This window comes from Apteryx mantelli, chromosome 12, assembly GCF_036417845.1.
Source record: "Apteryx mantelli isolate bAptMan1 chromosome 12, bAptMan1.hap1, whole genome shotgun sequence".
NCBI lineage: Eukaryota > Metazoa > Chordata > Aves > Apterygiformes > Apterygidae > Apteryx > Apteryx mantelli.
In genome coordinates this window covers 12,391,928-12,419,484 of record NC_089989.1, presented here as the reverse complement: position 1 = coordinate 12,419,484, position 27,557 = coordinate 12,391,928, and the positions used below count along the sequence as shown (strand labels likewise).

Genomic DNA, 27,557 nt, shown 5'->3' with positions numbered 1-27,557 from the left:
CAGCCCCAACAGCGGCCGCCGCTCCTGGCCCCAGCCCCAACTGCGGCCGCCGCCTCCGGCCCCAGCCCCGGCCCCTCCGCACCGGCCCCGGCGGACGCTCAGCGCGACGCGGCGCGGGACTCCGTCTCCACGGCAACGGCTGCCTCGCGCTTCAGGACCCCGGACTGCGGGGTCCTCGGCCGACAGGGGTGAGGCGCCCGAGCTGCCGCCTGTCCGGAATCGGCGCCGCCGGTGCAGCCCGAGGGCGGCTCTGGGCGCCGGGGGCTCCCGCTCTCCTCCCGAAGCGGCCGGCAGCGGCCGCAGCCTCGCTAGCAGAGCCAGGCGGGCGCGGGCGCGGCGCTCGCGGGCCGTGGCCATCCGGCAGCGCGGCGGGCGCCTGCGGCCGCTGGGGCTCGCTGGCAGTTGGCGGTGGCCGCCGAGGTGGCGGTTGGCGGCGGCGCGGGCGGGCGGTGAGTGGCTGCCGGCGGGGGCTCGGGGCCGAGGAGGGGAGCGGGGGGCGCGGTGCCGCGGGGCCCGCCTGGGCCGCGGCTGCCGCGGGCTGCGAGAGGCCGCGGGCGGCCGCGGGCCGGGCAGCACCGCCCGCGCGGAAGCGCTGCCGTGCTGGGGGGCCCCGGGGAACCGGCTCCGTTCTCCTGGGCGACCCCCGCCGTCGCGGCCTGTCAGCAAGTAAACCCGGTTAACGTCGTAAGCTGCATCGCTGAAGTACCTGAAGTTACGCTAATAGAGCGATGAGCTAGTGCATGAGTGTTTTAGTGTGGAGTTTATGTTTGCGCTGAAAATAATTTCAGGAAGGGTAAATGTATAAAGGCTTTTATCGCAGAGCTCTGTGGTTTCCCTAAAGGACGTAAGCTGTATACGTGTGCATGTGCCTCTGCATCGCTGGCCTAGGGACTGTGGAGTGCTGCCGCATGCTTGAGTCTAAAGAGAGAGACTGCAAAAAGCAGAAGTGTTGTAAAAATAAACTACGTTTTCATCCCGATTAGCTTCAGTAGTGCTGCAGACACAGCATACCATATGTATTTATTGTGCTTGATAAAGTGTCTCCCACTGGAGAAAGCAAGAGCAGAAAGAAAATGGTTAGGCCTGTCACACGTAATTGTCTCAGTGTGGTTTGAACTATCTTCACTTAGAACTACATTAAAACTGTTGCAAAAATATCCTTCTCAGCTTCTTGCAGATTTTGTATCTTATTATAGTATAAATGCTTTCTATATGTTACTTAACACCTAATTCATATACCAGGATGCACAGTTCTTGTTCTGTCTTCACAGTCGCAGTTAAATAATGAATAAGTATGTTTGAGTTGTGTACAAAAGCTGTATCATTGCTTTGAGTGTATATTTTTTTCTCTCTTCTGTAGCATGATCGTAATACCTTCTTTCAGACTTTTGTAATCTGTTATGTGATACTACTTCAGCTTGATCATCTGTTACATTTTGTGAGGGCAATACCATGTTTTGAAAGTGTAAGCCATTTGTTAAAATCTTAAATGAATTATGAGTGTGTCCTGACAAAATCTCCCAGTTAGTTAAATAGAGAAGGAAATGTATAAGCATTTGCCTTTTTGTTGGGATGCTTCCAGTTCAGATAGGTAAGTTGGTTTAACCATAAAAGAAGCCATCTGTAATTTTCCATAGTCATTTCAGATCCCTTTTGACTGGCCAAAGCAATCTGTTGTTTTTCTGTAAGTGAAGTAAATGGCAAGATCTGTAAGTCTCCCTTTTCATCTCTTGATTTCTTCTTCAGATATGTAGCTGCATCCTTAGTTAGATGCCATGTTTGGTTATTAAAATGCAGCATACGTTTTTTTCTGCTGAAGAGAAGGAAATATGTTCACTGCACTCTGAAGCTGTTTTGACACTATGGGTGATAGTCTGTTATGCCTCGTGTAGGCACACACTGCAGGGCGGAAGTGACTGCCATATATTTTTCTGTTACAGGTTTGCAGAAAACTTACTCTAACAAATAAAACCACAAGGGAAAAAATGACATTAAGGAAAGGTATGTGTCTGTGATTTTTTTTTAACTCTTTTTTGCTTTTCTGAGTTTCGCAACCTTTCTGCTTATTTTAACAACCTTTTTCCTTTTAAATTTTCAGTGAACATTTCCATCCTCATAGTGGTTGTTGTTATATTTTTGTTAGTTCTTCATCATAACCTCCTAGGCCTCAGTGACTTCTTGAAACGGGAATTGTCAGGTATGTTGAGGTTTTATTTTAATTTTTTGTTTGTTTTTAAGACCAGTGGGAAAAGACATGCTCTGGCGAGGCATAAACCACTTAATTACTGAAATAACTTGTATGATAATGATGGATCATTTGCATAACAAGAAACATTTTTGTACTCTAATAACTAGATCTTTTGCTGTTCTCAGACCCAAGACAGGCATGATCCTGATGAGCGTTATCTAAACCTTGGTACGGTGGGATTGTCTATACTTGCTGTTCTATGACCTTTCCCACTTGGGAAGCTAGACAAGATAGTAATAATTTTTCCTTCTGGTTTTAAAAGTCATTAAAATCTGATTCAGTTTACTTAGCAAAGTCGTTTCATTTTCAAAGCTGTAATATTTCATTACACGCAGGAGTCCACTTGTAAGAACTGCAGGTAATCCCACAGAGACTCAGATAGATAGTATTTCCATGCTCCCACTAACTGCTCAGATGCCTTTTGCCACTCCTGGGAGCCATTGTTCCTGGGTAGCAGTTGTACAGCTCCTCCTCCTCAACTGTTAAATAGGAGCCTGACAGGCTCTAATCAGGAGTCAGTTGAACTTAGAGCTGTTGAGCTCCGTAATCAGGAAATGGCAAAGAGAAGCAGAAGCCCAGCTTTGTGGACAGCAAACCACTGCCCACAAACCGTCAAGTCCCCTGTTTGCCGTATTCCTCAAATTATCTGAAATTATCCAATATGTAACAGTCTAAATCATCGGAAAGGTACCATTGTTGTTATCAAAAGTGCAGGTGCTGGGAAATTTGTTGCCTTTGTAGGTGATGTGGTCTAATCATAAACTTCAACTGCTGATCTCCATTTTCATTTCCCCACACTACGGGCATAAATTCTGCTGGTTTCAGCTTAGGTTAACGTAGTGTTTTGTGATGCCTGAAAGAAATGTGGGCTGTGCCTAATGCCTTGACCAGCAGGGGGAGGATACTGGCAATGATGACGTTAATCTAGAATTTCAATTTTCTTCATTGCCTCCTACCTAAGAGGAGAAGAAAGAGAGGGAAGAATGACATGGAGAAGACTAGAAGCTAGTTAGGGAAAAGGGGAGGGAGAAGTCAGTGTGAGTGTAGATGTGGCAAATGAGACCAAAGATACAGGCAGCCTAAATTAGTTGAAGCATCATTTTAGCTCTCTCTGAATGACTTACACCTTGGAATTCCAAAATTAAGTATAGTCATCAGAGCTGTAATGCTAATGTGTACCTTGCTGTGCTGCCTCTGAATATTTAGTTACATGTACGTAGTTTATTTGTAAGTGTGATTTTTTTATTTATTTTTTTCCTCTTTATTCAGCTCTCAGACTGCCAAGAGCAGGTGCTATCTTTACATGTTTGACACTGGCATATTGTAGCCCTCTCCCCAGCTGAGACATCCAAGTGCTTGTATCATAGAAATATTTGGAGGCATTGGGAATTTTAACATGGTAATAATTACTGTATTTCATTTTGCATAAAACAAATGTGTGATGCGAATCTTATTCCACAGATTCAAGTCCATTAGGACTTCAGCCTATAGATTTCATACCTGCGATTCCCCAAAGATTGACAGATGAAAGGAATGATGAGGAAATTTCGGTGGTCATTGCAGCATCAGATGAGAGGCTTGGGGGTGCAATTGCAGCCATGAACAGTATTTACAGTAACACCAGATCCAACGTGGTTTTCCATATTGTCACTTTGAATGATACTGTGGATCACCTGAGGTAATGATTTTTTCATTAGACTCCCACAATACTGTCAAACTTGAACTCCTCCTCTTCTGAAAGATACTTACTTTGCCCGATACTGCACTCCTAAATTGTTTGTAGTCCTAGCTGCTGCTGCTTATTAAATCTGCGTAGCAAGGCAGCTGTGGGGAATCCTACAGTCTTTCCTTCTGGTAGGGTTTCAGGGATGGAAGAAAGCATTTACCAGTGGGGTTGCAGACTGTTGCTGGTAAAGGGGTTGTAAAAGTTATTTTCTACATTTCATCTGAGCAACTGAAGTGCTGGCAGTGAAGTTTCCCTGTATTTTTTAGATTGGTCTTTAATTCTTTCTTTCGCACTCAAATTCATTCACCAATAGTTTCTGTGAAGGACCTGTGATAACAGGACCGTACGTTTCTAATAAAATAAGAAGCGACCTCAGACCATTCATGTGTCAGCTGTGTAGCAGGCTGATAGTGGGCATGTCCCTACAGTCATATGGGACACCACTGAAATTAAGACTTAGATTACATTCTACATGTATGTTTGTTAGAAAGGGAAATGAGTGGACAGATCAGGGTTTGTGTCACAGTCAATATGATCTCTTGCTTCTCTTTGATTTTGTTTCATTTAACAAAATCTTTGCCTTTCTCCTGTTTGCAGGCTGTGGCTAAGTAACACTGCTCTGAAAAACTTAAAATACCGAATTTTGGATTTTGACCCGCATGTCTTGGAAGGGAAAGTACAAGTGGATCCTACAAAGGCAGACACCTTAAAACCGGTGAGGCTAATGTTAGCTAATTTTTGCGAATGCTAGTTAGTAACAATATATTTTGATAACTGCCTCCAATGGCTTTTGAATTCAACTGGAGTTCAAAACCAAATTTGTTAGGGCAGAAGAAATCTTTTATAATCAAATTCCTCCAATTCCAGTAAGAGTAAGCTTTCAGATAGTAAGAAATGAATTTGAATATCTACGCATGCATCTCTAGTAATATTTTTTTGCTGATTTCTACGGTGAAACATAGCAGCTTGCTTGTGAAACATGCCAAAAATGTGCAGACATAAGAAATCCTAATATAGATCAGTTTTAAAAGTTAGTTTATCAATGCACAAGTTTTTAGGAAACCAGGCTTTGTTGAATTGATGGAACCTATTTGTTTTAAATAACTCTTAGGATATTGCTGGCTATTTTACTTTCTTGGATGTTAGTGCCATAGGTAAGTGCCAAGAGTATCAGTCAACTTCACATTTATTTGAACAGTTCCTTAGTTTTCTTGCTCTCATGTTTTCACAGTTAACCTTTGCAAGATTCTACTTGCCCAGTTTGGTGCCTCATGCAGAGAAGGCCATCTACGTGGATGATGATATAATAGTGCAAGGTATGGGGCCTTTTCTTAGTAAGTCTTATTACTGGTGTATGTTGGGATCAGTACGCTGTCTCAGACAGTAACCAAACACTTCTGCTTCAAAGAAAGATGTAAAAACTCTGTAAATATAAACGAACTGGATTAAACTGAGTGCTTTTATCAGCTGTAGGAATTGACTGAACAAAAAGTCACTCAAGGCTTATGCAAGATTACTTATAATTTTTCTGTGCTTATTTCCATTTTTCAGATGATATTCTTGAACTTTACAACACCCCATTGAAACGTGGACATGCAGCTGCATTTTCAGATGATTGTGACTCGACCACTAATAAATTTGCTGTTCATGGAGCAGGGAATCAGGTTGGATTTATTCCGATTCAGTAGTAACAGTACTATAGATTCCAGCCTTTGGAAATGGGTGCTCAGTTAGTTCTAACATTTTTGCAGGTTGTCTTCCAAAGCAGTGAACCTAAAGGTCTGACTGTACCTACCCAAATCAGTTTACTCTGATATTTGTGTAACAAATTATACTTGCAGTTTCTAGTGAGGCACAGCAAAAGTACTTTGGATTTCTTCTGTGCTTTATGATAGTAACACTCATTTTGGAACAGCAGGAGGTCTTAGAACATAATTTTTTATTTGTGAGTGTATAAAAGGTGTTTTTGCAGGGAGTAGTATTGATTGTCTCAGATTGTGGACATTAAGAACAGGCAGTGTTCCTTAAATGTGTAGTTTCTATAATCATGTTAGGCATCTTAAGCTCTTTCTGCTGCATTAAAGGAAGGGAAAGTTGCTTTAACAACTTGGTGGTATGCTGGACTGTTAGTTGTACAAAATTTTTCTTTAAATGATAATTTGACCATCTTTTAAGTTAATTTCTACTCTTTTTCAGTATAATTACATTGGATTTTTAGATTACAAAAAAGAAACCATCCGAAAGCTTGCCATGAAAGCCAACACCTGCTCTTTCAATCCAGGAGTTTTTGTTGCCAATTTGACAGAATGGAAATTACAGAACATCACCAAGCAATTGGAGAAGTGGATGACACTTAATGTAGCGTAAGTACTCCCAAACTGGGGGTGACTGTAGGCCAGGGACTGGATTATGGTGATGGCATTTAACTGTTAAATGAAAGACTGTGTACATATTTGTGGCTACGCACATGACGTACTGTCATGTAGTTGCAAGTGAAAATCGACCAATTTAGGGCCGCACAAGTACCCTTTGCCAACTTCTTTCTCTCTCCTCTTCCAGAGAGGAACTGTACAGTAGGACTCTGGCTGGCAGCATCACTACACCTCCACTGCTCATTGTATTTTACAAGCAACATTCCAGCATTGATCCAATGTGGAATGTCCGACATCTTGGTACGTATGAAATGTTTGGGACCCTTCATTTTCTCTCCCCTAATGTGTTTTCCAGGTCTGTAGCTGGACCTTTAGTTGATGATGCAGCAAATGGATCTTTTCTTTTCTTTTTTCTTTTCTTTCTTTCTATTCTGTGCTTTAAGAAACAGTGCTTTGCAATATCATCTCAGAGCTTGTGGGCCCCTGTGTTCCTTTTTGAACTGCTAGAGGGCTTGCTCGTGAATGGACTTGTTTTCAAGTTGCCTTTTTTTCCCCCCACATACATATTGTATCTAGAGTGATCCTAGATATTTCTTCCTAGATTGTTCAGAGGAACAGACATTTGTATCTGTTCTGCTAGGGGTGAAACTCCAATGCTGGGGGGGCTTCCTTAAGTTTTGTTACAAATGAATAATATACATAGACTGCTGAATACAGCAACCCTAAGAGTGTTTTAAAGAGCTTGGAAGTTAAAGCAGTACAGTAAAATAGACGAGTTCTAAGACTGATCAGAGCAGCATTTATGCTGCACCTGATTATATTTTTCAGTTTGCCTCGATTTCTGCCTCACGTACTAACTTCTTTCTCCATAAATGACAAGAATTCCTTTTTAAACTTTGAAGTTAAAATATTGCATGTTGGTGTTTCTGCTACCTTTTTATCAGGCGCTAATGGTTTTTTTTTTCAATAACAGGGTCTAGTGCTGGAAAAAGATACTCTCCTCAGTTTGTGAAAGCTGCCAAGCTGCTCCACTGGAATGGACATTTCAAACCATGGGGAAGAACAGCTTCATATGCTGAGGTCTGGGAGAAGTGGTATATTCCTGACCCTACGGGCAAGTTTAGCCTGCTTCGCAGACACTCAAAAGCCTATGAAGCAAAGTAGAAGAAATTTTATTAACTGATGGCATTTCTCAGGGAACTTTTGGACCCAAGCAGAAATTTTTTAGCCAACTTACATTACAAAGCAGTCCTTGCCTTCTAGAGCACACAGAGATGCGCTTATGCAGGCGCAGTGCTCGTGACCCAAAACACGCAGTCCCGAAGGAGACTCACTTCGCTTGTGTGACGGAAGATGCTACTCCAGCAGCGCTTTGGAAAGCAAAGGAACATCTCCATAAACTAGCACTTTTGTTAGTTTATTTCCATTTGTTGTACATTCTTCTGTTCTTTACTACAAATCTTCTAGGATGGATTGTCTTGTCAGCTACAGAAATAAACAGTTCCTAAGAACAGGAGACAACTTTGGCTGGTTGCTTGCACCATGCAAGTCTTGCACAGTAAGGTACTGTAATCAACAGCTGCTGATTTTTGTTGTTGTTGTTGTTTCTTACTTTCTTATCCTGTGAAATAGTTTACTCAGCAATACTTTCTTGCATGAGGATTCCTCTCAAACATTTCTGTATAAACCTTTCTTGCACAACTCTGAAAAAATTGAATCTTGGCTTTTGAAAGATGAATTTTCAAGTACTATTTCACTATACAAAGTGGTTTTAACTGCCAGTAAACACTAAAACGTTTTTTGTAAAGCTGTGGAGAAAACTTTTTTCAAAAATAAAAGCTGATTTTAACATCTTGACTCAAACCTCAGCTAAATGGCAGTCTCATTCTGATCTTGGTGCGATACTGGAAGCTTGTTTCCTTTGTACTTACATACAGTACTAAGAGATTGAAGTTGGAGTCAATTGTTCTCAGTTTTGAGAGGCAATTTCATTCCAAAGGGATGTGTTTATTTTTTGGCTCAGGTGGAATGAATTACAGATTAATTTTGCTGTTTTTAAATTACTCTTAATTGACTCTCATGTGAGCATAGCTCTGCTAAATAAACTTTTCCCAACATGCTTCAGTCTGCCCCTTTAACTTCCTCAAGCCAGATAGCAGTTCCCTTTTGCAGCCTGCTGCCCAGCACCTTTTCTTCTATAGGTAAGTAGTTTTTAAGAGTTGTAGTCTTATGTCTGAATATTATTAGCTGATATATCCTAGCAGCTGTTGTGCTCACTGTTCCATTTAATACAGGTTTGAACTCAAGTTGTGATCTTACTCACTCTAATATTGCTTGTGAACACTGTCCTCAATATGTTAGTGTAAAATGTTTAGAGAAAAGGCTCTGCATTAATAATGGTGGGGAATAGAGACTGGCTGAGTGTTAGATGGGCTGAGATACAGGGCAGCTAAGAGCTAAAGGGCATATTTGGCTTTATGGGTGGTTTTAGTACTGCTTTATAATTTAAAAGGATTTTCTGGCCTAAAAACTTCCTGGCACTTTGTAATCCTTGCTTATAGTTCTGTTTCTCTCATGGATGCTGTGTTTGGTTAGTTACCTATCCTTTCTTTTCCTGGCTTTTGATGAATAAGAACCATTCTTGTCCTTGAAGGGGTTAGCAATAATGAAACCAGTTCAGTTATTAATTCTAAAGGTTACTACTCTGTCAGCTGATGCTGACTTAATTCTAGTGACCAGGTTTTGTTTTAGCTAGACTAAATAGCATACTTCTGTGTCTGCATGAGACCTTAATACTTTAAGGTACCTGGCATGACTGTGCCTTAAAATACAATTATTTAGGGAAAATACATCAACTGCTTGTTAAAGGAAAACATACAAAGAAATCAGAGCTTTTAAGTTAACAGGAAGAAAACAGATGCAGAGGAGCAAGATGTTTGGTGTCAGGCATTTACTGTTTTATTGGTTGAGCAGCTGCAGGGCCTCTCTTTCAGAAAAACTGGTAAGTAATTCTCTTGCTACCTGAGCTGTGCTATAGGCTGAGTGCTATAACACCTCTTCATTGTGTGAATGAATGTGTTTTGTTTTACAGTTACCAGTTGTTAGCATTTACTAGGTGTCATCAGGAAATATCTCTTCGGTTCAAGATTATCAGCAGGACAAGGAGCTCTTTCCCTAGTGAAGACAGATTTCTACTTCCATAATCCCAGTTACCTTTCCCAGTGAAGTTGTAACCTTTATAAAGCACTGCTTAGATAAAATACCTTGTGCTTAACTGAAGTAAGGAGCATTTTCTAGCTAACCTTTATGTATGAAAGTCCTACAGTTTCAAAAAAGCATACTGAAAACTTGCTGACTTAAGTCACATTCTGTTGTGGTGCAGAATTTGTAAGCCTTTATAAAAATAATTATATTTGATGAAGGGAGGATGAAGACTTACCTGGAATTGAATTGTTCAAACATGATCGGAACTATGTATTTATCACATAGTTTTTCAGAGAAAAAGACAAAGCATTTAGCCTTTTGGAAACTTTTTTTATAAAGCACAGAAAGCTGACTAATTCAGTTTAATATTAGAGGGGTTTTTTAATTAAACTTTTTTTTTAACAGGAATTAAAGTATAGGACTTAAAGCTAAATAAGGGCTCAGTCCCTAGAAATGTATAAAATCTGAAACTATCACAGGAGATACAGTATTATATACACTATTTCACACAGTGTCAATTTTGAATTTTTGCAGCAATTCTGGTATCCAGCATTCAGCCAGCTTCTGCTATACCAGACGTCTTTATGACTGCGTCAAAGGCCAGGAATAGTCTCCAAGCCATGTCTTTGCCCATTCCTCATTACACATAGTCGGTATTAAAATCATAGGCATCATCTTCATCTGCCATCTTCTCCAAGCTGAAGGGTAGTGTATTGGAATGTCTGCCTTCTGAGGAAAAAATCATCTGTTAGTGAACCCAATGCAAGTGCTAAGAGTACTGGAGATTATTTTTAAAGCAACAGGTTTTTAATACAGACCTGCTATCTGCTTTTCTGGATTTGTACATCTTGGCTGCTGTTTTTCAAGGTTTGCTTTCCTGATCACCTGAGTGTTGTTCTCCTACGACAAGTCAGAGAGGTCAGCAATACGAGCGTACTCTGACATCACTAATGAAGTCTCCCATACAAATGAAAGAGATGAGACTGCTGATGGTGCGCACTGAAGAGGAACATGCTGCCTTCTATTCATTACCACTGTCCCAAACAAGCTTCTGTTTTTCCTTAATTAAGCAAAGAAACCCCAACCCTTATATCTAGGAGAAGGACTTGGTGATTTCTCCTAGTGGCTCTAGTGTCTATACATTCACATTTTACAGCTGCATACTGACTGGGGACTTGTTCCCAGGGTCTAGATAGGTGAAAGTCTAATGAAACTCTGATTTACCTCTTTGATGTTCTTTTCTTCTTCTTCTTCCTCCCCATTGCCTTGATCATCATCACTTTCAGTGAAATTCTCTTCCTCCTCTTTCTCTTCCTCCTCTTCCTCACCTGTTTCCAAGTTCTCATGCTCTGATGCTTCCTCTAACACTTTTTCCTCTATTGTCCCATTTGTCATACCTGCTGACTGGAAAGTGATGCTGCTTGCCAGATTGGGGTACTTCAGGGCTGCGAAAGAGATTAATAGACACTTCCTAAGTCGCTGGAATAGACAGCACCAGATGTAATGTCTGCCCCTTACAGAATAGCCATTTTAGCTCAGGGCTAGGAAGACAGCCCTACCCTCTCCCCTCCACAAAGACAGCACTCCTGCATAAACAGTACTGTAAAGGAGAATTCTCCAACAGAATAGCTTTGCTGAGGCATCTATGGAAGATGGGTGTGAGCTGAAGGACTTGAATTTGACTGCAGGTTGTACTGTATGGAATTATTTTGTTGGCCTAGGTAAGAAATTGAAGGAAAGAACTTTGAAGAGCATATAAACCCTGGTCATGCAGAACAGTTAGGTCAGATGAGCAGAAACCAAGGACTAGCAGGGGTAGTGCTGTTTGTGTAAGAAGGCGCATAGCTGCACTGTTCAGCTGCTAACAATCCCCCTTCTCAAAAGGTTCATGGCCACTGCATACTGGCAAAGCTATCACATAAACCCTACAAGGACTTCCATTCAAAGTGTCCCATTAAAAGTACTACTACCACTCTTAATGATAGCAGTGCACTACAGTAACAAGTCCTACCTGTAACAGTGGTGGTATTTTCTTCTTCTAGCTTCTTTAAATTGAAACCCTTCTGCATTTCTGCTATTTTGTCTTCTGTAAGATATGGTGGCAGTCTCTGATATTCCGGAGGTTGTGAGTGGTAGCTTATTTTAGCTCTGTGAAAATAAAATACCAGCATTAAAAACCAACCTAAGATAACATAGTTAAATCACTGTATTTAAAAATAAAAACCCACAGCAAAAGTCTCAACCTAACTACTCATTTAATATCATCTGTTTAACAGCAGCGAAATAGCTGTTTAAATCTGACTCTGAAATTGTCAATATCAGTATTAAGTGGATGGCCCACTCTTGAGAGGAAAAAGAAATGGCATAATTTGTCACCACAAATCATCTGCCTGTAAAAGCAGCTGAACTACTTGAGCAAGAAAAAAATATTCAGACTCAATTAGTCACTGATTCTGAATTACCTTCATCCCGCCCTCGGGAGAATGTAGGAACCACTATAAATCCCAATAGAAAATTTGTAAGCTCCTTTCCTGTCTGTGGAAGAGGTCTACATGAACTCAATTCTTGAGAGGCAACCTATAGCAGAGGTCATCAAATTGGCTACATAATAGCATGCAACATGCTATTGATGGATCTCTGTTCATGGATCCTTCACTATTTCAGAAAATTATAAATGGATGGTGTTCTCTAAATCTGTTCACCAGTCCAGCTCCCTTTCTCCAAGTAAAAGGCAGAAAAAAAACAAAAGCAGCCTCTGTTTTCTAATTACACTTGTTAGCACTCGGAGCTTCTGCTGTGTAAGCACAGAGTTGGATTACAATGTGAAAGAGGCCAGCAGCATAAAGCAGAATTCATAGCATACATACCCTGTCCAGTCACAAAGCAGTAATTTAGCTATACTCTCTGTGTCAGGAACACCTCCCTTTTTCAGCATACCCCTTTTCTGAGCAAGTAAAGTTAAAAACTCCTCGGTATTCCTGAAATCTGGGATACTGTAGAACATCATTACCTAGTGCAAAAGAAAATGTTGCATTCATAAAGAAATCTAGATGACCCATTTTTCTCTTAGTTTTAGGAATAAAAGAGCAAATCAAACTAGGTTACAATGAGAAGGAAAAAGTATATAAAGTAGTTTTGCTTTTGCATTTGGGAGTAAACATTACAGAGTAAAATGGCTACTCCAGCAAATTCATCTGCAATTCACCTTTACCAATGGGCATATGAATACAGCATATTACTTGTTTGTAAAGACCCACTAAACATGGAATGGGATGGAAATTAGGCTTATGATAATCTAATTGAAACAAGAGTGAGATCAGAGTTGGATCTGAAGTCTTCACTGTAATAAGGAATGGTGAGGTGGTCTTCATTTCTCACTCTGCTTCTGATATTATAATCTGGTGAAATCTTATAAGCAATTTTTTTCTAAATCAGAAAAGTCATTGAGAAAACAGACTCTGGATGAGAGGATCCTGGCACACTGCATCCGCCTTTCATTTGTAAGGATGAAAGATCATGTGTGTGTTGGATACACCAGCCAAAGTTTGCCTCCCTGTATGAGTAATACTCCCCATTCAAAGGAAGGGGGAGCAGTGCAAAAGCCGACAGAGCTGGCTGAAGTGAAATGGGCTTTGGTTATTGACATAAATAAGCTACAAAGAAGCTGAATGTAGTGAGGGGTGTGGAGAAAGATGATGGAACTCACCTGCTGCTTACTGCAGTGATTTAGGATGGCATCTATTCCCTCGAGTACATTTGCCAAGCCCGATTCTCCAGTGTCTATGATGCTTCTCATGGCCAGAGCCAGGGCATTGTTGGAAGGATCTGCAACAATACTTGGACTGTCTAAAATCTTCATCTGTTTATCAATGTGCACAATTTGCATGGACCTGTTGAGACACAAATGCACTGCAAGTAGGTAAATCAACCAGTAAAGGACTGCTTAATTAAGCAAGCAAGACACAAAGCTCAGTGTTGGACTGAATATGCCTCACACAGAGTCAGTTTTAATGCTTTCTCATCATATGCTTTGTGTATGACAGAAAACTAAACATTAATTTTGCAAGCAGAAAAGGAGTAGGTTTATACACTGGGTTCTTCCATGACACCTTGGATGTACAGAATGATGTCTTTTATCCTGGCAAATTCAGATGTGCATTTAAAACTGCACAAAGGGGCAGAAAAGCACAGAAACTGTATACAAACACTAAACAAACTCAAGGTAGTCAGAACACAGCTACAAATAGGGGAATAAATAGCTTTTATCAGAGTCAGCTTACTTGGTAACACCTCTTGCTGGGCCAACATTGCAAGGACGAGCTCCTTTAAGACTATTGATTATGCTGCTCTTCCCCACATTAGGGAAACCTGAAAAAAAACCCACAGAAATCCTTATAAGTAAGAACACTTGGCCTGTGTAACACTAATCAGAACTGCTTCTTACTGCGTCTTTGCTAATGTACATCTTCAGTGTGAGATCAGAGTTGGATCTGAAGTCTTCACTACAGAAGTAAGACAAAGCGTGTATCCTCATTTCTCACACTAATAATAAAAGGGACGTGAAACAAACCATCGAATGGGAGGAAGGCAATGTAGGCTGTGTGGTATGCAGCCTGCTTATCATGTTTACTCAAGCTGGTAAATCAGCTTAGGCCTCAGACAACATGATTTCCACAGATCACATATAACACACACAGAAGTGCAACATACATCACTGTCAACTTAAGTACTGCAACAGCGAGTCTCAGAGGAAAGAACAAATGCTGACTAGAAGGTCTAAAAGCATGTCACAGCCTCAGGTGTGAGGTTGCACATTAGTTGTTTTAATATTATCCAGTCTGTAGTAGAGGATACCAAAGCTCTATAGGAGAAGAAGGAAACTCCTTCCATCTCTCCAAATCCTTACCTACTACTCCAACCTGAATGGCTTTGTTTTGAGTCTTGCAGTGCTCTTGAAGAAGTTTCAAAAGGCATTCGCTTCCAAAACATTCAGTGTTTCTAGATAAATCAATACGTGCACTTCTTTTTGTGACCTTCTCCTGCTACAGGATTCAAAGGCAAGAAAAAAAAAAAAAGTCAGGAGCCATTTAGGAAGATAAATATGTGTGCTTTGATTCACTTGTCTGCTCTAATGTTTCAAAGTACTATCCTTCATGATGTTACTGCATTTTTCTTCTAAGCAGAAGAAAGCAGTTTAGTAAGAAATTAGAAGAAAATAGAAAGATGAATCTATGAGTTAAGTAATAGTAGAAAAGGTAGGCATCAAATATTAGGAGAAAAAGGAACGTGAGCTGACTCATAGGGTCTATGATTTCAGTTCAGACTGTGCTGCAGATTTGTTGTGTGGCCATGAAATAATCATGTACATTCAGACTGTGGAAGCCTTTAATCTGCAAATTCACTCAAGAGACTGACCAATTTCTTTAAAGTATTTCCTAATTGCTTAACCTCTCTATGTTGGGAGTCTCTGCACTGTTTGGCATGAAGATCTATTTCACTATGCTGTTAAAAGGGTTAGTATGTGTGAAGCATTATGTGTTAATGTACATAAGACTCAAACTAGTATCATCTTCACAGAGTTGAGGCTAGAACACAGGGAGCAACTCATTTATACTCTTCAGGAAATAATGCCAGGTGCTACCCTTTGTGATGGCCAAAGTCAGAATGGATGCAGTAGTGTAAGCTGCACCAGTTTACCTACAAGTAAAGATGCTAATGTAACTGGTGCAACCTTCCTATATAGGAGATGAAAAATTCCTCATCTTCCTCTCTTCAGTGTCCTTACAGCAAAAAGACCCATTTTTACTCTCCACCCCAGCATCCTGGGACAAATAGCAACATATATTACAACAGCAAGAATTCCCCTACTCTACCATGAAGCTTAATCAAAGCATAAAGGCATATCCATCAATCAGTGGTATAATCAAACAAGGGGAAAAAAGTTTAAAGAACAAGAGTTCCTTATTCGCAACATGTCTCAACCCAGCAAACACATATGGTTTAGTCACATGAAAGAGCCTGCAGTGCTCTTACCATAGTCCTGTCCTTAAGCAGCGTTGCTGATTTAAAAGCAACTGTTGGAAATTCATTCTTCAAATAATTCAACCATTTCTCTAAGTTCTCCTTTGGCACCAAATCTGGAAAAAAGAGCATGGTCCTTTCACTCTCATGAATGTTAAATATCACTGCATGGAGTAAATCTAACGTGGAATTGGGAATCAGACTGTATTTTGTCTGTTAGTATGTTTTCTTATGACACACAATATTTGGCTGAAAAGCTGGGGGTTTTTTTAATTCTTATGCATAGCTCTAGTAAAATATTGGGTATGTTCCCCAAAGTAATTCAGCATTGCAAATTTTTGTTTGTATTTTTTGTCTCAAGCAGAACTTATACCACAATTACGTTTTCAGCTATTGTGTTAGGTTTTTAATATTGGTGTCTTGCTGGAAGACTTTGTATGGTGAAAGGGGAGATGTTAGGTGAAGGATTAAGCCATCATCCTTGCAAAGGCTACTCTAATACAAAGTTCCCTTTGCTCTTGCTCTTAATATTTTCTGGTTTTACTGCTGATAAACCAATAGTTACCAGCCTTTTTAGCTGGTTTCACCTGTTTGTGTGGCTTCTTCCATATAGCCACAGGAGAAAGAAAATACTTCCCAAAGCCAAATGTCCAACACAACGATCATGTTGGTTTGCTGATGTTTAATTCACCATTGCCTCAGCGGTGACTGTTATCGTGAGCTCTGTCTAGTCACCTATTTTCACAAATATTAAGAACTGTGAGATCTCTAACTTTTGTGAAATTTGACAGACGAGACAGCAGGTTCAAACATCACTGCAAACAGAGAAGGAAGGGGCTAACATGCAATTACTTTGTTTTCTTTTTTAAAGCAACCTAGACTAAAAGGCAGGGGAAACATGACCCCTTCAACAGCCTAGTGAGCTCAGAGTTGGATCTTATGTCTTCAATGGAACCTCAGATTCCTTTAAAATCTTCTTCATAGCTCACCTAACACAGAACCACCCACTGACTAAATAATGCTACAAGAAAACAGTGTTTCTTACCAATTTTGTTCAGAACCAACAGTAGCTTTTTGTCTTCTCCAGAGCAAATAGCTTGCTCCAGTTGAGGACACCGACAGCCCAATGGATCTCTTGCATCCAAAACCTCTAGAACCACATCTGAGGCCTCAATCACCTACATTAGAACAAAGATGATAACTCTGGAATAGCCGTGGCTTATGACAGCAACTACTGAATTTCAAAGAATAATTGTTAAGTGGGGTTTTGTAGGACTCTTCTTGTTCGAGTCCTGCCTTTTTTCCTCTGAACTGCAAACCAAAAAGCTGAAGCAGCTTTCAGCTTTCTCCTCCAAAGGCAGGGAAGCCTTAGACACTAATTCCTCATTAATATGAGAGAAGAGTTCTCCAATCAGTCAGTATGTACTGACATTGGCCCAAGAAGTCTAATGCTTCAAAGTGCTGGATGTCTCAGCACAAGAAATGGCAGCTCATACCATCTAAGATTGAAACCCTTACAGTTTCTAATAAAGTTATTTAGTTCAATGTTGAAGTTTATCACAAACAACCTTTATACTCTAGCAGTTACAGAGTAATGCAGAAAAGGAAAATAACAAATTGTTTCACTACTGATGCTCATCAAATTATATAAAAATAGTTGAAATATCTAACCTTCTTGAGCTCCCTGCAAAATGATTTCTTTGAATTTTTATCCAGCAGCTTGTTAGTCTTTGCTTCAGATTTTCTAGAGGATTCCTGAATGCAAATAAAGATGAGAGGGAATGGTTTAACAGAAAACTAGTGTATTATTATACTTCCGCAGTAGCAGGTAACAGCTACGAGCTACGTTCCTGACAGCACGAAAATGTAACATGTAACATATGGCTTAAGAAGATGATATTGTTTCAGAATAATTTTATGCCTTCTATAAGCTTCAAAGAATCAAAATATTATCAGACACATACCTTTCCCTCTGTTTTTTCCTTGATTTTGGCTGCATTCTTTTTAGCATCAAGCTTTCTCTTTTTTTCAAGCTCCTTCTGTCTGTCAAGCTTCTGCTTTTGCTTTAGTTCTTCAAGCTGATTACAAATAAACAAAACCCAAGCTAGTTATAACACCTTCTAAGGAAGTAAGAAAGACTGCTCTTTCGCCTTACCTCCTTATTTCTGACAAAAGTGCCTGAGATAGCTTAGTTAGAAGCCATGGCTGTTTCAGTGACACTGGGACCTTTTCCTGCATTCCTACCCTGAAAAGAATACTACTGCTTCAATTTAAACAGAGACAATATGTCCATCAGCCAGTTCTCAAAGTAACAGCCATGCAGCAACCATATTAGAACTGATAAAAGATATTTCATGTCACGTTAGTCAACGGAGCAGATACTTATTTTGTGAAGTCTTCTGGATAATCACATAATGTCAAGACCTAACTTTTAGAGTTCTGATGGGACAGCTCATCTTAGTTATCTTACTTATCATAGGTAAATCTAGTTATATTAAAATGACACTTTCAGCAGGTTTGTAGTTACTATACAGCTTATACAATGATGAAATCAAGGTTAAAAAATAAGAGGAAGTTATGATACACGGTATAATGCTGGAAATGAAAAATGTAACTTTTCCCAAGTACATATCTACTAAGACTATTTACAATCTAGTATGATTGCAGCTTCGGGTGTGCATGCTAGCATGTGCACACACCTACATGCAAAGCTTCCTTGAAGACAGGAATGTTCCCTGCTGTTTCTTTCTCTACTACAAACTGTATTTTACCCTCTGCTTTCTTTGCTCTGCTTCACGTAAAAGCTCTTCCTTAAATGGTGCAGCACTGGGAATCCCTGGATCTTTCTTGGGCTTTTTGCGTCCACGTTTCTTGGCCTCTTTTCTGAGTTTTCGGTGGTGTTCTCTAATCTGCAGACAGGAACAAGAACATTTTCTCATTGGAAGCAATCTAGTCTGAGGCAAAAAAAAAAAGATGTATCCCTCCTTTTTACAGATATTGAAGAAAAAATTATACACGTCTGCTTTTAGACTGAAGTGTTTCAATTGCATAATGAATCACCATAAAGCTATACCTAAACAGACAGGCCCAAAATAATGCGAAACATGATGATGCAAGAAACTCATGCTATTACGCTTTCTGTATCATCCTTCTGTCAATGAAGACTAGAAAGCAAATCGCCCACTGTAATCCAGACTCTGTCACCGTTCAAAATAATACATTTACTGGGTACATGTATACATATAACATTATCTGTAATAATATATAAAGTACTTTTAATGCTCAACATCCTTTGATCTATTTATAGATCCTTGCAGCCCAGAATTCACCATTAACTGTGGGTGTACTTCTTTTCATCCAGCCACCTTAACTTCCATTCTCACAGCATTTTTCAGAGCAGGAGCCCAGCAAACAGCTTAAGGATAATATAAAGCAGCACGCGCTGTAAAGCCACTGGTCCTAGCCCACTGAATATGCCTTGGAAGAGAGATGTTTGCCCCCTTGGGAAAACCAGTTAGCACGACGCTTGGACTGGCAACAGATGCCGTCCGCCCCCCCGTCCCGGCCGGGGCCGGCAGCCCGCGCTCACCTTCTTCTGGATCTTGTAGCGCTTGTGGCAGCTCAGCCGCTTGCTGGCTTTCTTCAGCTCTGCAACGCGCCGCCGCCATCAGCGCCGGCCCGGCCCGGCCCGCTCCGCTCCCCGGGCGCAGCCCCCGCCGCCACGGCCGAGCCCCCGCTCGCTCGACGCCCCCCGCCGCTACTCCCCGGCGGCCGTTACCCGCCTTTCCCTCGCGCCTGGATGGCCGTTCTTCCCCCCGCCATTCCCTCGTGGCCGCTCCCCACCCCCCGCCATTCCCTCGCACCCGGGCGGCCGCTCCCCCCACCCCGGACCATTTCCTCGCGCCTGGACGGCCGTTCTTCCCCCCGCCGCCATTCCCTCGCGGCTGTTCTCGCCTCCCCCCCCCCGCCGCCATTCCCTCGCGGCCTGGCGACCGCTCCCCCCCCCACACCATTCCCTTGCGCCCGGGCGGCCGTTTCCCCCCCGCCGCCATTCCCTCGCGGCTGTTCTCGCCTCCCCTCCCCCCGCCACTAGTCCCTCGCGGTCGGGCGGCCGTTCCCCGCCGCCGCCATTCCCTCGCGGCCCGGCGGCCGTTCCCCCCCCCGTCGCCGCCACCATTCCCTCGCCTCAGATCGTTCGGCGGCGATCTTGCCCCCGGCTCTCCCCGCCGCGGCCCGCGGTGCCCCCGCTCTAGCCCCGCCGGGAACGGCGCGCCCGGCCCCCCCGCCGCTGCCGCTTTCCTCCTGGCGGCCCCGTGCCCGTAGCCCCGATCCGCCCCGGCCCGCAGCTCACTGGGCCGCTTCATGGCGCCGCCGCCGGGTCGCGCCGGGCCCCGGCCCCACGTGAAAGGCCGCGCTCCTTCCTCCTCCCGCCGGCGGGCGCTGCCGTAAAGCGAAGCGGCCCTTCCCCGCCGGAGGTGTCGCGCGGGCGAGGCGCGTTTGGCGGCCGGGCGGGCTTTGCGGCAGCGGCGGGCGAGGCAGTGAGGAGCGGCGGCGGCGGCAGCAGCAGCGGTGGCGGGGCGGGCGGCGGCAGCGGGCGAGGGCGGCCGCGGCTGTAGGAGGCGGAGCGGAGCCAGCTGGGTGAGCGGCGCGGCGCGGGGCCGGGGTCGCGCGGGCGGGGCGGCGGGCCGGAGCCGGGAGGCCGCTGCCTCCCTTTGTGTGGCCGCTGTGGGAGGCGCCGCCGCCCGGCGGGCCCGGGCCGCGCCCGCGAGCGGCCACCGAGCCCCCGGCCGCCCCCTGTCACCTCCCCGGCCCGGCCGCCTCCGGGTTCTGCCGCGGCGCCGTGGCCCTGGGCACGGAGCCGCGCGTCCGAGCCGCCCCGCCGGGCCCCCTCGGCGCCCCCGTTCTCCCCACCGGTGCCTCCCTCTCCTCTCCCGGTGCCCCCGCCGCGGCCCCGGGCCGAGCTCGCGGCGCTGTCACTGTCGTGTCGCGGCTGTAGGGGCATAAACTGACCCGGGGCGCCGGCAAGGTGTTTTTGTTTGTCTCTTTCTTCTCTGGCCGGCGATAACGCCTCGTAAAACCGGCTGTGGTGAGCGAGGTGCAAGCAGGGATCCCCTGGTGCCTTCAGTTATGTTCTGTCTGTTCTCCGTTTCTTGTCCCAGTGTTAATAAACAGATTGATGTGCCGTGTCTCAAAGTTCTGCACCACCTTTTCACTTTTCTGGTACCTAGTTGCTGCCATCCTCCCTTTCCTTATATACAATTTGTGCAAAAATTCCAACCGTGTTTCCCTTCCTCATCTTTTTGCTGTATTTACCACTACGTGGTGAATATTTCTGCTGAAATGTGGGAGATACCAGTAATCATAAATTACTTTCCTTGCACCTATCAGCATTTTCTGGATAGTTTTTTTTTTTTAACTTGGAGGCAGAAAGTTAAATGTGTGCTAGAACCTCATTGGCTTGTTTTAAGCATGTTATCTTAAATGTGTGCAAAAACTTCATTTGTTGGGGTTAGACTGGATAATGCATTCAATAATCAGTCTAGTATAGCCCTTCAGGAAAGGCAGTCTTCCAGCCATTGTGATATATATTAGTAATGGCTAAAGAGTATCTTATGGAGATGTCTGTGGTTATGTGACGTTTTTAGGTTGTCATGAGCAATTATTAAGAACAGGCTCAAGCCACTGTTTTGCAGGAGATAGCTTGTTTGTAGCAGTGGAGATTCTTGATGCAACCGGTGAAAGACTTGTGAGCTAGCCGTTACATTGCAGGAAAGAAGTCTAAACACGTGTGCTTAAGTAAACCAGAATATGTTTCTGTGCACATTAGGATTATCAGTGTTTAGAGGAGTGGAGATCTAGAGAGAAGTTCACATGCTGGAGCCTGACATTCATTATGAGCTTTATGCAAGTCTCTCACTGAGCACTCATGATATTGTCCAGATTGTGATACAAGTTTTACATCTTCCTCAGTTACTAGAGGAGAAAAGGGTTTTGGAGGCTGCCTGCAGCACGGCTCGTTGCCTTGATTCTGCAAGTGTGTACTGATGTGTGTATGTGGCTGAAAACTGCAAGGTATGTGCCTGGGATAGCGAAAGTGGAGAAACCTGTGTGCGCTTCACAGGCAGGCCATGGCTGGGGCTTCCCCAATCTCCTCTAATGCGGGATGGAGTTGGACTGATGGTACATCTCGGTTCAACTGTAATTTAGAAATACTGGTTTCAGCAGTCACTCTTGGCTTTCTTCACAACCAGGAATTTGTGTTTTCTGGCCGTCTCCACATCGGCACAAGCCTGATGCTGGCCATTTGATACTGTAGTTGTCAGATAAAAGTTGTAGGCAGTGCCAAAAGCTACAGGCTAGTTGTTCCTGCTTAAGACAAATTGCCTACTAGTAAAGCACAGAGTTTCTCCATATGTGCATGTTATGAAAATGTTTAGAATAGCTGATAGGAAAACAAATAAACTCTGCTTGGTTTTGTTTACAAACAGTAGTTATATGAACTAAATAAAGGTAATCTTATTTTGCCTTAAAGTGATTCTGTACATTTTGCATGGAATTTATCAAAAAATCAGACTTAAAGACTGCTTAGAAATCAAAGGAAGTATATCTCTGATGAAACCGTATGGACAGATATTTAATGTTTCTTGCTTATGAGGATAAAAATCCATTTTGAAGACTTACGGAGGTTACATCATCACTAGAGAGACTAGTGTTTCTGGAACCTAATATTTTCTTTGATTGTTATCACTGTACTACTCCACATTCCTTAAGTTTTACTGCTGTCTGCTTTTTACTCTCAGGTCAAATATCACTTCTGTTTACTCCCTGTTCTGACTGATGAATCATTCCCTTCCAAGTGGCTGTGAAATCTGTAATATGTCTTCAGAAACATTAGAAAAATGTGTTTTTAATGTAAATGTTATAGAAATGTCTATGCAAAATTGCTTTGTATAATTTTTTAAAACTAAAATCAAATAATAATGTTATTTTCTCTTTCCTTTTTCTGTCTTTTCTCACTTTATTCTTTAACTATCTTCAATTTGTTCTTTAATATTACTCTTTAATTATCTATCTGCTCTGAACGTTCTTCAGTCTTTCTTTCCTTTTTCTTGTCTTTCAGTTTTGACTGTACTAACACCATTGCTGATTTGATACTCTTAGAGTTTTACCTTCTCCCAGTATCTTAACTTGGCCATCAGACACTATGAGGAGACTGGCTTTTCGAGGTGCTGGTTGTACTCTGGTAAATCTGGTAAATTATTGATTGTTTGTGCTCCATTCTCTCCATTCCTCTGCCTTAGGCTTTTGCTTTTCTTTAGCTTAACTGTTAATTACTCCTACCTCATTCTTGTTCATCTCATTTGTGCACTTGAAATCAATTCTGTCTCTAATATAAATGCTCTAATGCAGTTACATCATACTGCCATACCTTGTAAAATCAATCGAGTACTTCCTAGAAGAAATCCCTTGATTTGCTTGGAAAATGAACAGTGCCTGGGATAGATGAATCTATTCTGTCTTCAGGCTTTGAGACAGCTACAAATCAAGATATTTTTAAAATGCTGTCACTAGAAATTGGGAAAGAGCCAACAACTTGCTCCGTAAATCACTATTGCTGTTGGATGGCTATTCATTTGTTGCTGTTCATGTTGATAAACTAAAACCTATGACCAAAAAAGGAGGTAGTTTTTTTACTTCCTGATGATTGAGCCGTTTCTCCTATACTTTAAGTGGGAGTCATGGGTCACGCGATGGTCCAGACCTTTTTTGGCGTGATTCTAAGACAAGGTATTCAGTACCAGCATGAATTTTAGTTTGTCAATTGTTCTCTCTCCCTTTTTTTTTTTTTTTTTGGCATGACATAGCATGCTTTTCCAGCAGAACTGAGCACTAATTTCTGTACCAGTTCTCTCCTTTACAACAGGAGTTCACACTTAATTATCGTGAATGGGATGAGGAATCAAAGTGTGGATGGTTTAAGAAAGTATCTTAGTATGAACTGCTAAATATATCTTCATTGCTCTATTTGAGAACTAGTCTTTCTGACAAAGCTGTGGCCAGTGACAGTATAAAACTGTAGGACAATTTTGATTACCCTTTACCCCTGTCAATTTTCAAGAAGCTGGCTGATGTTTAGAAATTGCTTAATTAAATTGTAACATGTAACAAATGTATGTGAGCCATCCTAAAGCATTACTAGGTTAATAGCTAGCTCTCACCAGAGAGCTTGGATGCAATGCCATGAGTTCAAGAACATCTCTCTTCATTATAGAAGAAGTTGGATTCCATGGGTTCCAAGAGGCGAAGAGCCACCTCGCCTTCCAGCAGCGTCAGCGGAGGAGACTTTGACGATGGCCACCACTCCACGAATATACCAGGCCCGAGCAGAAAGAGGAGGAGACTTTCCAATCTCCCAACTGTGGATCCTGTTAGTACCTTTTTTATTATGCACAAATTTTATCTTGGGAATACTGTATCCCAATTTGGAAAGTCCTGGGTTAAAAAGGGAGTAGGCCCTTCACATTGCATGCTCAGAGGGTCCAGCACAGCCAGAGTGTATCAGATTTGCTGTGCACAGGTTGGTCATTGACACATGTGCAGTGGCTTATCATGCCTTGAATCTGTTAATGCCCTGGCTAGGCTTTGTGTAGTATCTCATTCAGCTTTGGCTTGCTGTTCTTATCTCCACAGTTTTGTCCTTCTCTTTCCCATTTTCCTTCTGCTGCCTTTGTTTCTTTTTTTGCTGATTGTTTTAGCAAGTGGAAGGAGGTTGGAGAACGAGCTGAAGTGCAGCGGTTGAGAGCTGTGGCTGAATAGCAAATGCAGAAGGAGATAAGTAGAGAAAGGCAAAGGCAGTGATTGCTGGAATGTACAATGTCTTCGTTGTGCCTTTGAGTTAGCAGTCTAATTTTAATTGATTGCAGTGCAGCAGAACCCCTGTCGTTGTTTTTGATGTCTATAACTCAGGGAGAATAGCACTGAATTAATTTACATTTGGGTGTTTTACTTAGTATTAGCATTGAAAGAAAGCTCCCTGTATTAAAAAAAAAAAAAGATAGATTCCACAGCATCTGAGCATGTCAGATATCATACTAACTTATGAGATGCACCAAGTTCTTTGCACTTCTACTTTAGAGCACATTGTATAATGGCGTCTTGACTTTCTCACTGTAAGCAGGCCTTGATTTACCTCCTTACAATTTTCTTTTTATTTTTTTTAATCTTCTTGTTCTTGCATTTTAGATTGCTGTATGCCATGAACTTTACAACACAATCAGAGATTACAAAGATGAACAGGGCAGGCTCCTTTGTGAGCTTTTCATCAGGGCGCCAAAACGAAGGTAAGGCATAGTTCTTCTTAAGCCTCAAACCCAAGATTTAATGGGGGGAAAAATGGATATTGAGGACTACTTCACCATTAACGGCTGTGAAAATTTTAAACTAAATTTGCCGCAGTCTCACAACAGTGTTTGACCTGAGTATTTGATGTAATTATTCAAAGGGGCATGCCAATATTGGGGCCTGGTTTTGGTCAAAAAAAGAATTATTGAATTTATTCAAAATGTTTTATGTGACAACTACCTGAAATTTCTATCTCTTGGACTATAAAACAGTCCTTAGGAATAGTGGAATGAAATACTTAGGTCATTTCTTGGGAAGATTAGTAAGACTGGCCCTTGAGAATGCAGTAGGTAAAGTAAGAGGTTGAATTTTATCTTATACTCAGAAAATTGATAATGGTAACATGAGGTAATAATAAATGTTTTCCAATACAATGCAGTCTAGATTTTTTAGCTGTAACAAAAATGTATTGGTACACTTTTTATTTAGTCATAAACCTGTACAAAACTTGGAATAATGACCGTTTTTGTCATAACCACAGAAATCAGCCAGATTATTATGAAGTGGTTTCTCAGCCAATTGATTTAATGAAAATCCAACAAAAGCTAAAGATGGAGGAGTATGACGATGTGAACGTGCTGACTGCTGACTTCCAGCTGCTCTTTAACAACGCAAAGGCCTACTATAAGGTGAGGAAAGTATATTTAAAGGCTAAAATTCATAGATTGTGAAAGTGATAGGTATATGTTCAAATTCTTCCTTGATTTTGTGAAAAACTTTTCTTTTTAGCTGTTATCATTAGTAAGAGAGCATTACAGCAGCACATGCTTATTGCCGTGGTTTGCACATTTTTCCATAATGTTAATCATATCTCTGTGACACGTTTTGCTTTAGTAATTTTTTTGTGGAAAAATATAAAAGAATGTAGGTGTCTTTGTGCTGTTTTCTGAAAAAGAGATAGAGAGCAAAAATAGATAAAGGAGACATACGTTGATAAAAATATTATTCTATTGTAACCTTCCTATTGAAGGAGGTAAGTTATTCTGGGTAACCTTTTGAGATAGGAAAAGATATGTTTCCTACCAAAAAGAACTTAAAAATAACAGCAAGCATACAATATGGTTGTTGAATCTTTCTCTTTCATTGGCCATTTATTACAGTGAAAAAAAGGCACAGTGACTGTCATGATCTGTGATCACTGATTGTGAGCATATGTGATTTTCATGTGTATTTCTTCAAAGGTACAAGCCTCCCATCCCTTCCCCCAAATAGGGTATGTGTTTTATTTTAGATGTTGACAATTTTTATTGGAAGGGGAAAAATAGAGCAAATTATTTTAGTGAAAGATGATGTTAAATACATAACATAATGGAATTGTATGTTGTAACTGAGATTATATAGCATGAGATTATGTAAGCAAAACTTAACTGCTAATATTTCTTTTATTATGTCTTTAGCTTTGAAGGTGATCCAAATAATTGCTTTCTGAATAACCCAACCCGTATAACTAAGTGACATTCAGAAAAGCAATGGTTATTTTGTGTGTAGGTTTGTGTATGCAGATAGCTTTTTTGGATTTATGCATTAATGGATTTACACATTCTGGTTATAATACAAAAAGCCCAAAGATCCCAGATTCATCCTGTACTCCTGAAGCTTTGCATGGCACTTGCTTGCTCCTTAATGTTGGATTTTCTCTGGTTTTTGCATGAAGGAGAAAGAATTGATGGCAGGAAAGGACGATTAGAAAGTTAAAAAATGTGTGCTGCTTTTGCCTACAGAATACTGGGTTCAGGATTATGCCTGTATCTTAAAAATCTTGCATATGGCATAGGAAATTGTAGCTATTTTTCTAGCATATAGGAATGTTATTGACATTTTCAGGAGAAATACGGAGTTAGGAGCTGAAGGTGTGATACACAAACATAACCTCATCTCTTTTCGTCTTTTACCTTACCCACGCAGTTCCAGTGACGCATTTAAAACAGGGAAGGCTGATTCATTGTCAAGGTCTTCATTGCAGCAGGTGCAATGGCAATGTTGTGCTAGAAGGGAAACCGTCAGTGTTTTAGTATTTCAGTTATTCTGGTTCAGCTCAAGTTTTGCACTTCTGAGCATCTTGCATTAATAAAGAAGGGAACAGACTAGTAGAACGGAATGCCCTTTAAGTCTTTTCCTCATACCTAATATCTGGCCTAATGTCTTGAGAATATTTGAGCATAACAAGGTAAGCTTAAAAATAGTTTTTCTATTGTTTTTTCATTTCTATCACAAGCTATGTTGTTTTTTCATTTGTATCCCCAAGTGGTGGGAAGAGTAAAGTAAGAAGAGCATAATAAACAGTAATAAGCTGACATATCTGCAGGAATACCTGAAATAGAGGTGGAGTGACAGAGGAAAGAGAAAGAAAAATATGAGTGGAAAAGCACATTGGGAATGATTTTAAGTAGTAATGTTAATAGGCACATGCTTGTCTCCTGCTACCAAGTCTGTATGTACAAAACTTAGTTTGCTATCTAATCATTCGAGCTCTTCCCAAAGGTGAACCTAGGTGTGTACCTCGGTAGCAGCATGCTGTCAAGTTCTTTGGGAATTTAGTTTAATGCTGAATTATGGAAGAATGTAAATCATTGCAATGCTGTCA

At 41.7% G+C, this 27,557-nt stretch overlaps 3 protein-coding genes and 4 non-coding genes across 20 annotated transcripts in view; 2 read left to right on the top strand and 5 right to left on the bottom strand.

The window, feature by feature from the left end:
* Positions 1-8,465, top strand: GLT8D1 (glycosyltransferase 8 domain containing 1). Of its 2 annotated transcripts, none has more exons than XM_067303240.1 (10): positions 1-188; positions 1,941-2,001; positions 2,099-2,197; positions 3,710-3,926; positions 4,572-4,689; positions 5,206-5,290; positions 5,526-5,638; positions 6,171-6,337; positions 6,534-6,646; positions 7,320-8,465. In XM_067303240.1, exons 2-10 carry the CDS (start codon positions 1,986-1,988, stop codon positions 7,508-7,510), a joined length of 1,119 nt encoding a protein of 372 aa, XP_067159341.1. In that variant the 5' UTR covers positions 1-188; positions 1,941-1,985; the 3' UTR covers positions 7,511-8,465. The 2 variants fall into 2 exon arrangements, with proteins under 2 accessions (XP_067159341.1, XP_067159340.1); XM_067303239.1 differs by lacking the exon at positions 1-188 and adding an exon at positions 416-449.
* A 1,446-nt stretch (positions 8,466-9,911) lies between these two features.
* GNL3 (G protein nucleolar 3) lies at positions 9,912-20,012 on the bottom strand. Of its 2 annotated transcripts, none has more exons than XM_067303237.1 (15): positions 19,923-20,012; positions 19,161-19,219; positions 18,343-18,480; positions 17,536-17,649; positions 17,243-17,326; positions 16,617-16,749; positions 15,584-15,687; positions 14,457-14,592; positions 13,831-13,918; positions 13,257-13,440; positions 12,418-12,560; positions 11,562-11,698; positions 10,775-10,995; positions 10,369-10,450; positions 9,912-10,279 (listed from the first exon to the last, which is right to left on the bottom strand). In XM_067303237.1, the coding sequence occupies exons 1-15, from the start codon at positions 19,933-19,935 to the stop codon at positions 10,191-10,193; spliced, it is 1,725 nt and encodes a 574-aa protein (XP_067159338.1). In that variant the 5' UTR covers positions 19,936-20,012; the 3' UTR covers positions 9,912-10,190. The 2 variants fall into 2 exon arrangements, with proteins under 2 accessions (XP_067159338.1, XP_067159339.1); XM_067303238.1 differs by having other exon boundaries at positions 9,912-10,276.
* LOC136993240 (small nucleolar RNA SNORD19) lies at positions 12,854-12,926 on the bottom strand. Its single transcript, XR_010885476.1, has one exon. It is a non-coding gene; the product is annotated as a small nucleolar RNA SNORD19 (small nucleolar RNA).
* LOC136993242 (small nucleolar RNA SNORD69) lies at positions 13,510-13,587 on the bottom strand. Its single transcript, XR_010885478.1, has one exon. It is a non-coding gene; the product is annotated as a small nucleolar RNA SNORD69 (small nucleolar RNA).
* Positions 14,016-14,089, bottom strand: LOC136993241 (small nucleolar RNA SNORD19). The gene has a single exon (XR_010885477.1). It is a non-coding gene; the product is annotated as a small nucleolar RNA SNORD19 (small nucleolar RNA).
* On the bottom strand, positions 16,483-16,558 carry LOC136993239 (small nucleolar RNA SNORD19). The gene has a single exon (XR_010885475.1). It is a non-coding gene; the product is annotated as a small nucleolar RNA SNORD19 (small nucleolar RNA).
* A 101-nt stretch (positions 20,013-20,113) lies between the features above and the next one.
* Positions 20,114-27,557, top strand: part of PBRM1 (polybromo 1) — a 64,565-nt gene continuing 57,121 nt past the window's right edge. For 5 of the 12 annotated variants that reach the window (XM_067303233.1, XM_067303227.1, XM_067303232.1 and 2 more), the window contains exons 1-5: positions 20,114-20,209; positions 22,692-22,814; positions 23,844-23,999; positions 24,815-24,912; positions 25,455-25,602. In XM_067303233.1, the coding sequence (XP_067159334.1) occupies positions 22,776-22,814; positions 23,844-23,999; positions 24,815-24,912; positions 25,455-25,602 (441 nt within the window). In that variant the 5' untranslated portion in view covers positions 20,114-20,209; positions 22,692-22,775. Of the gene's footprint in view, positions 20,210-22,691; positions 22,824-23,843; positions 24,000-24,814; positions 24,913-25,454; positions 25,603-27,557 lie in introns of all 12 variants that reach the window. The other 7 variants (XM_067303230.1, XM_067303225.1, XM_067303231.1 and 4 more) reach the window with 3 other exon arrangements.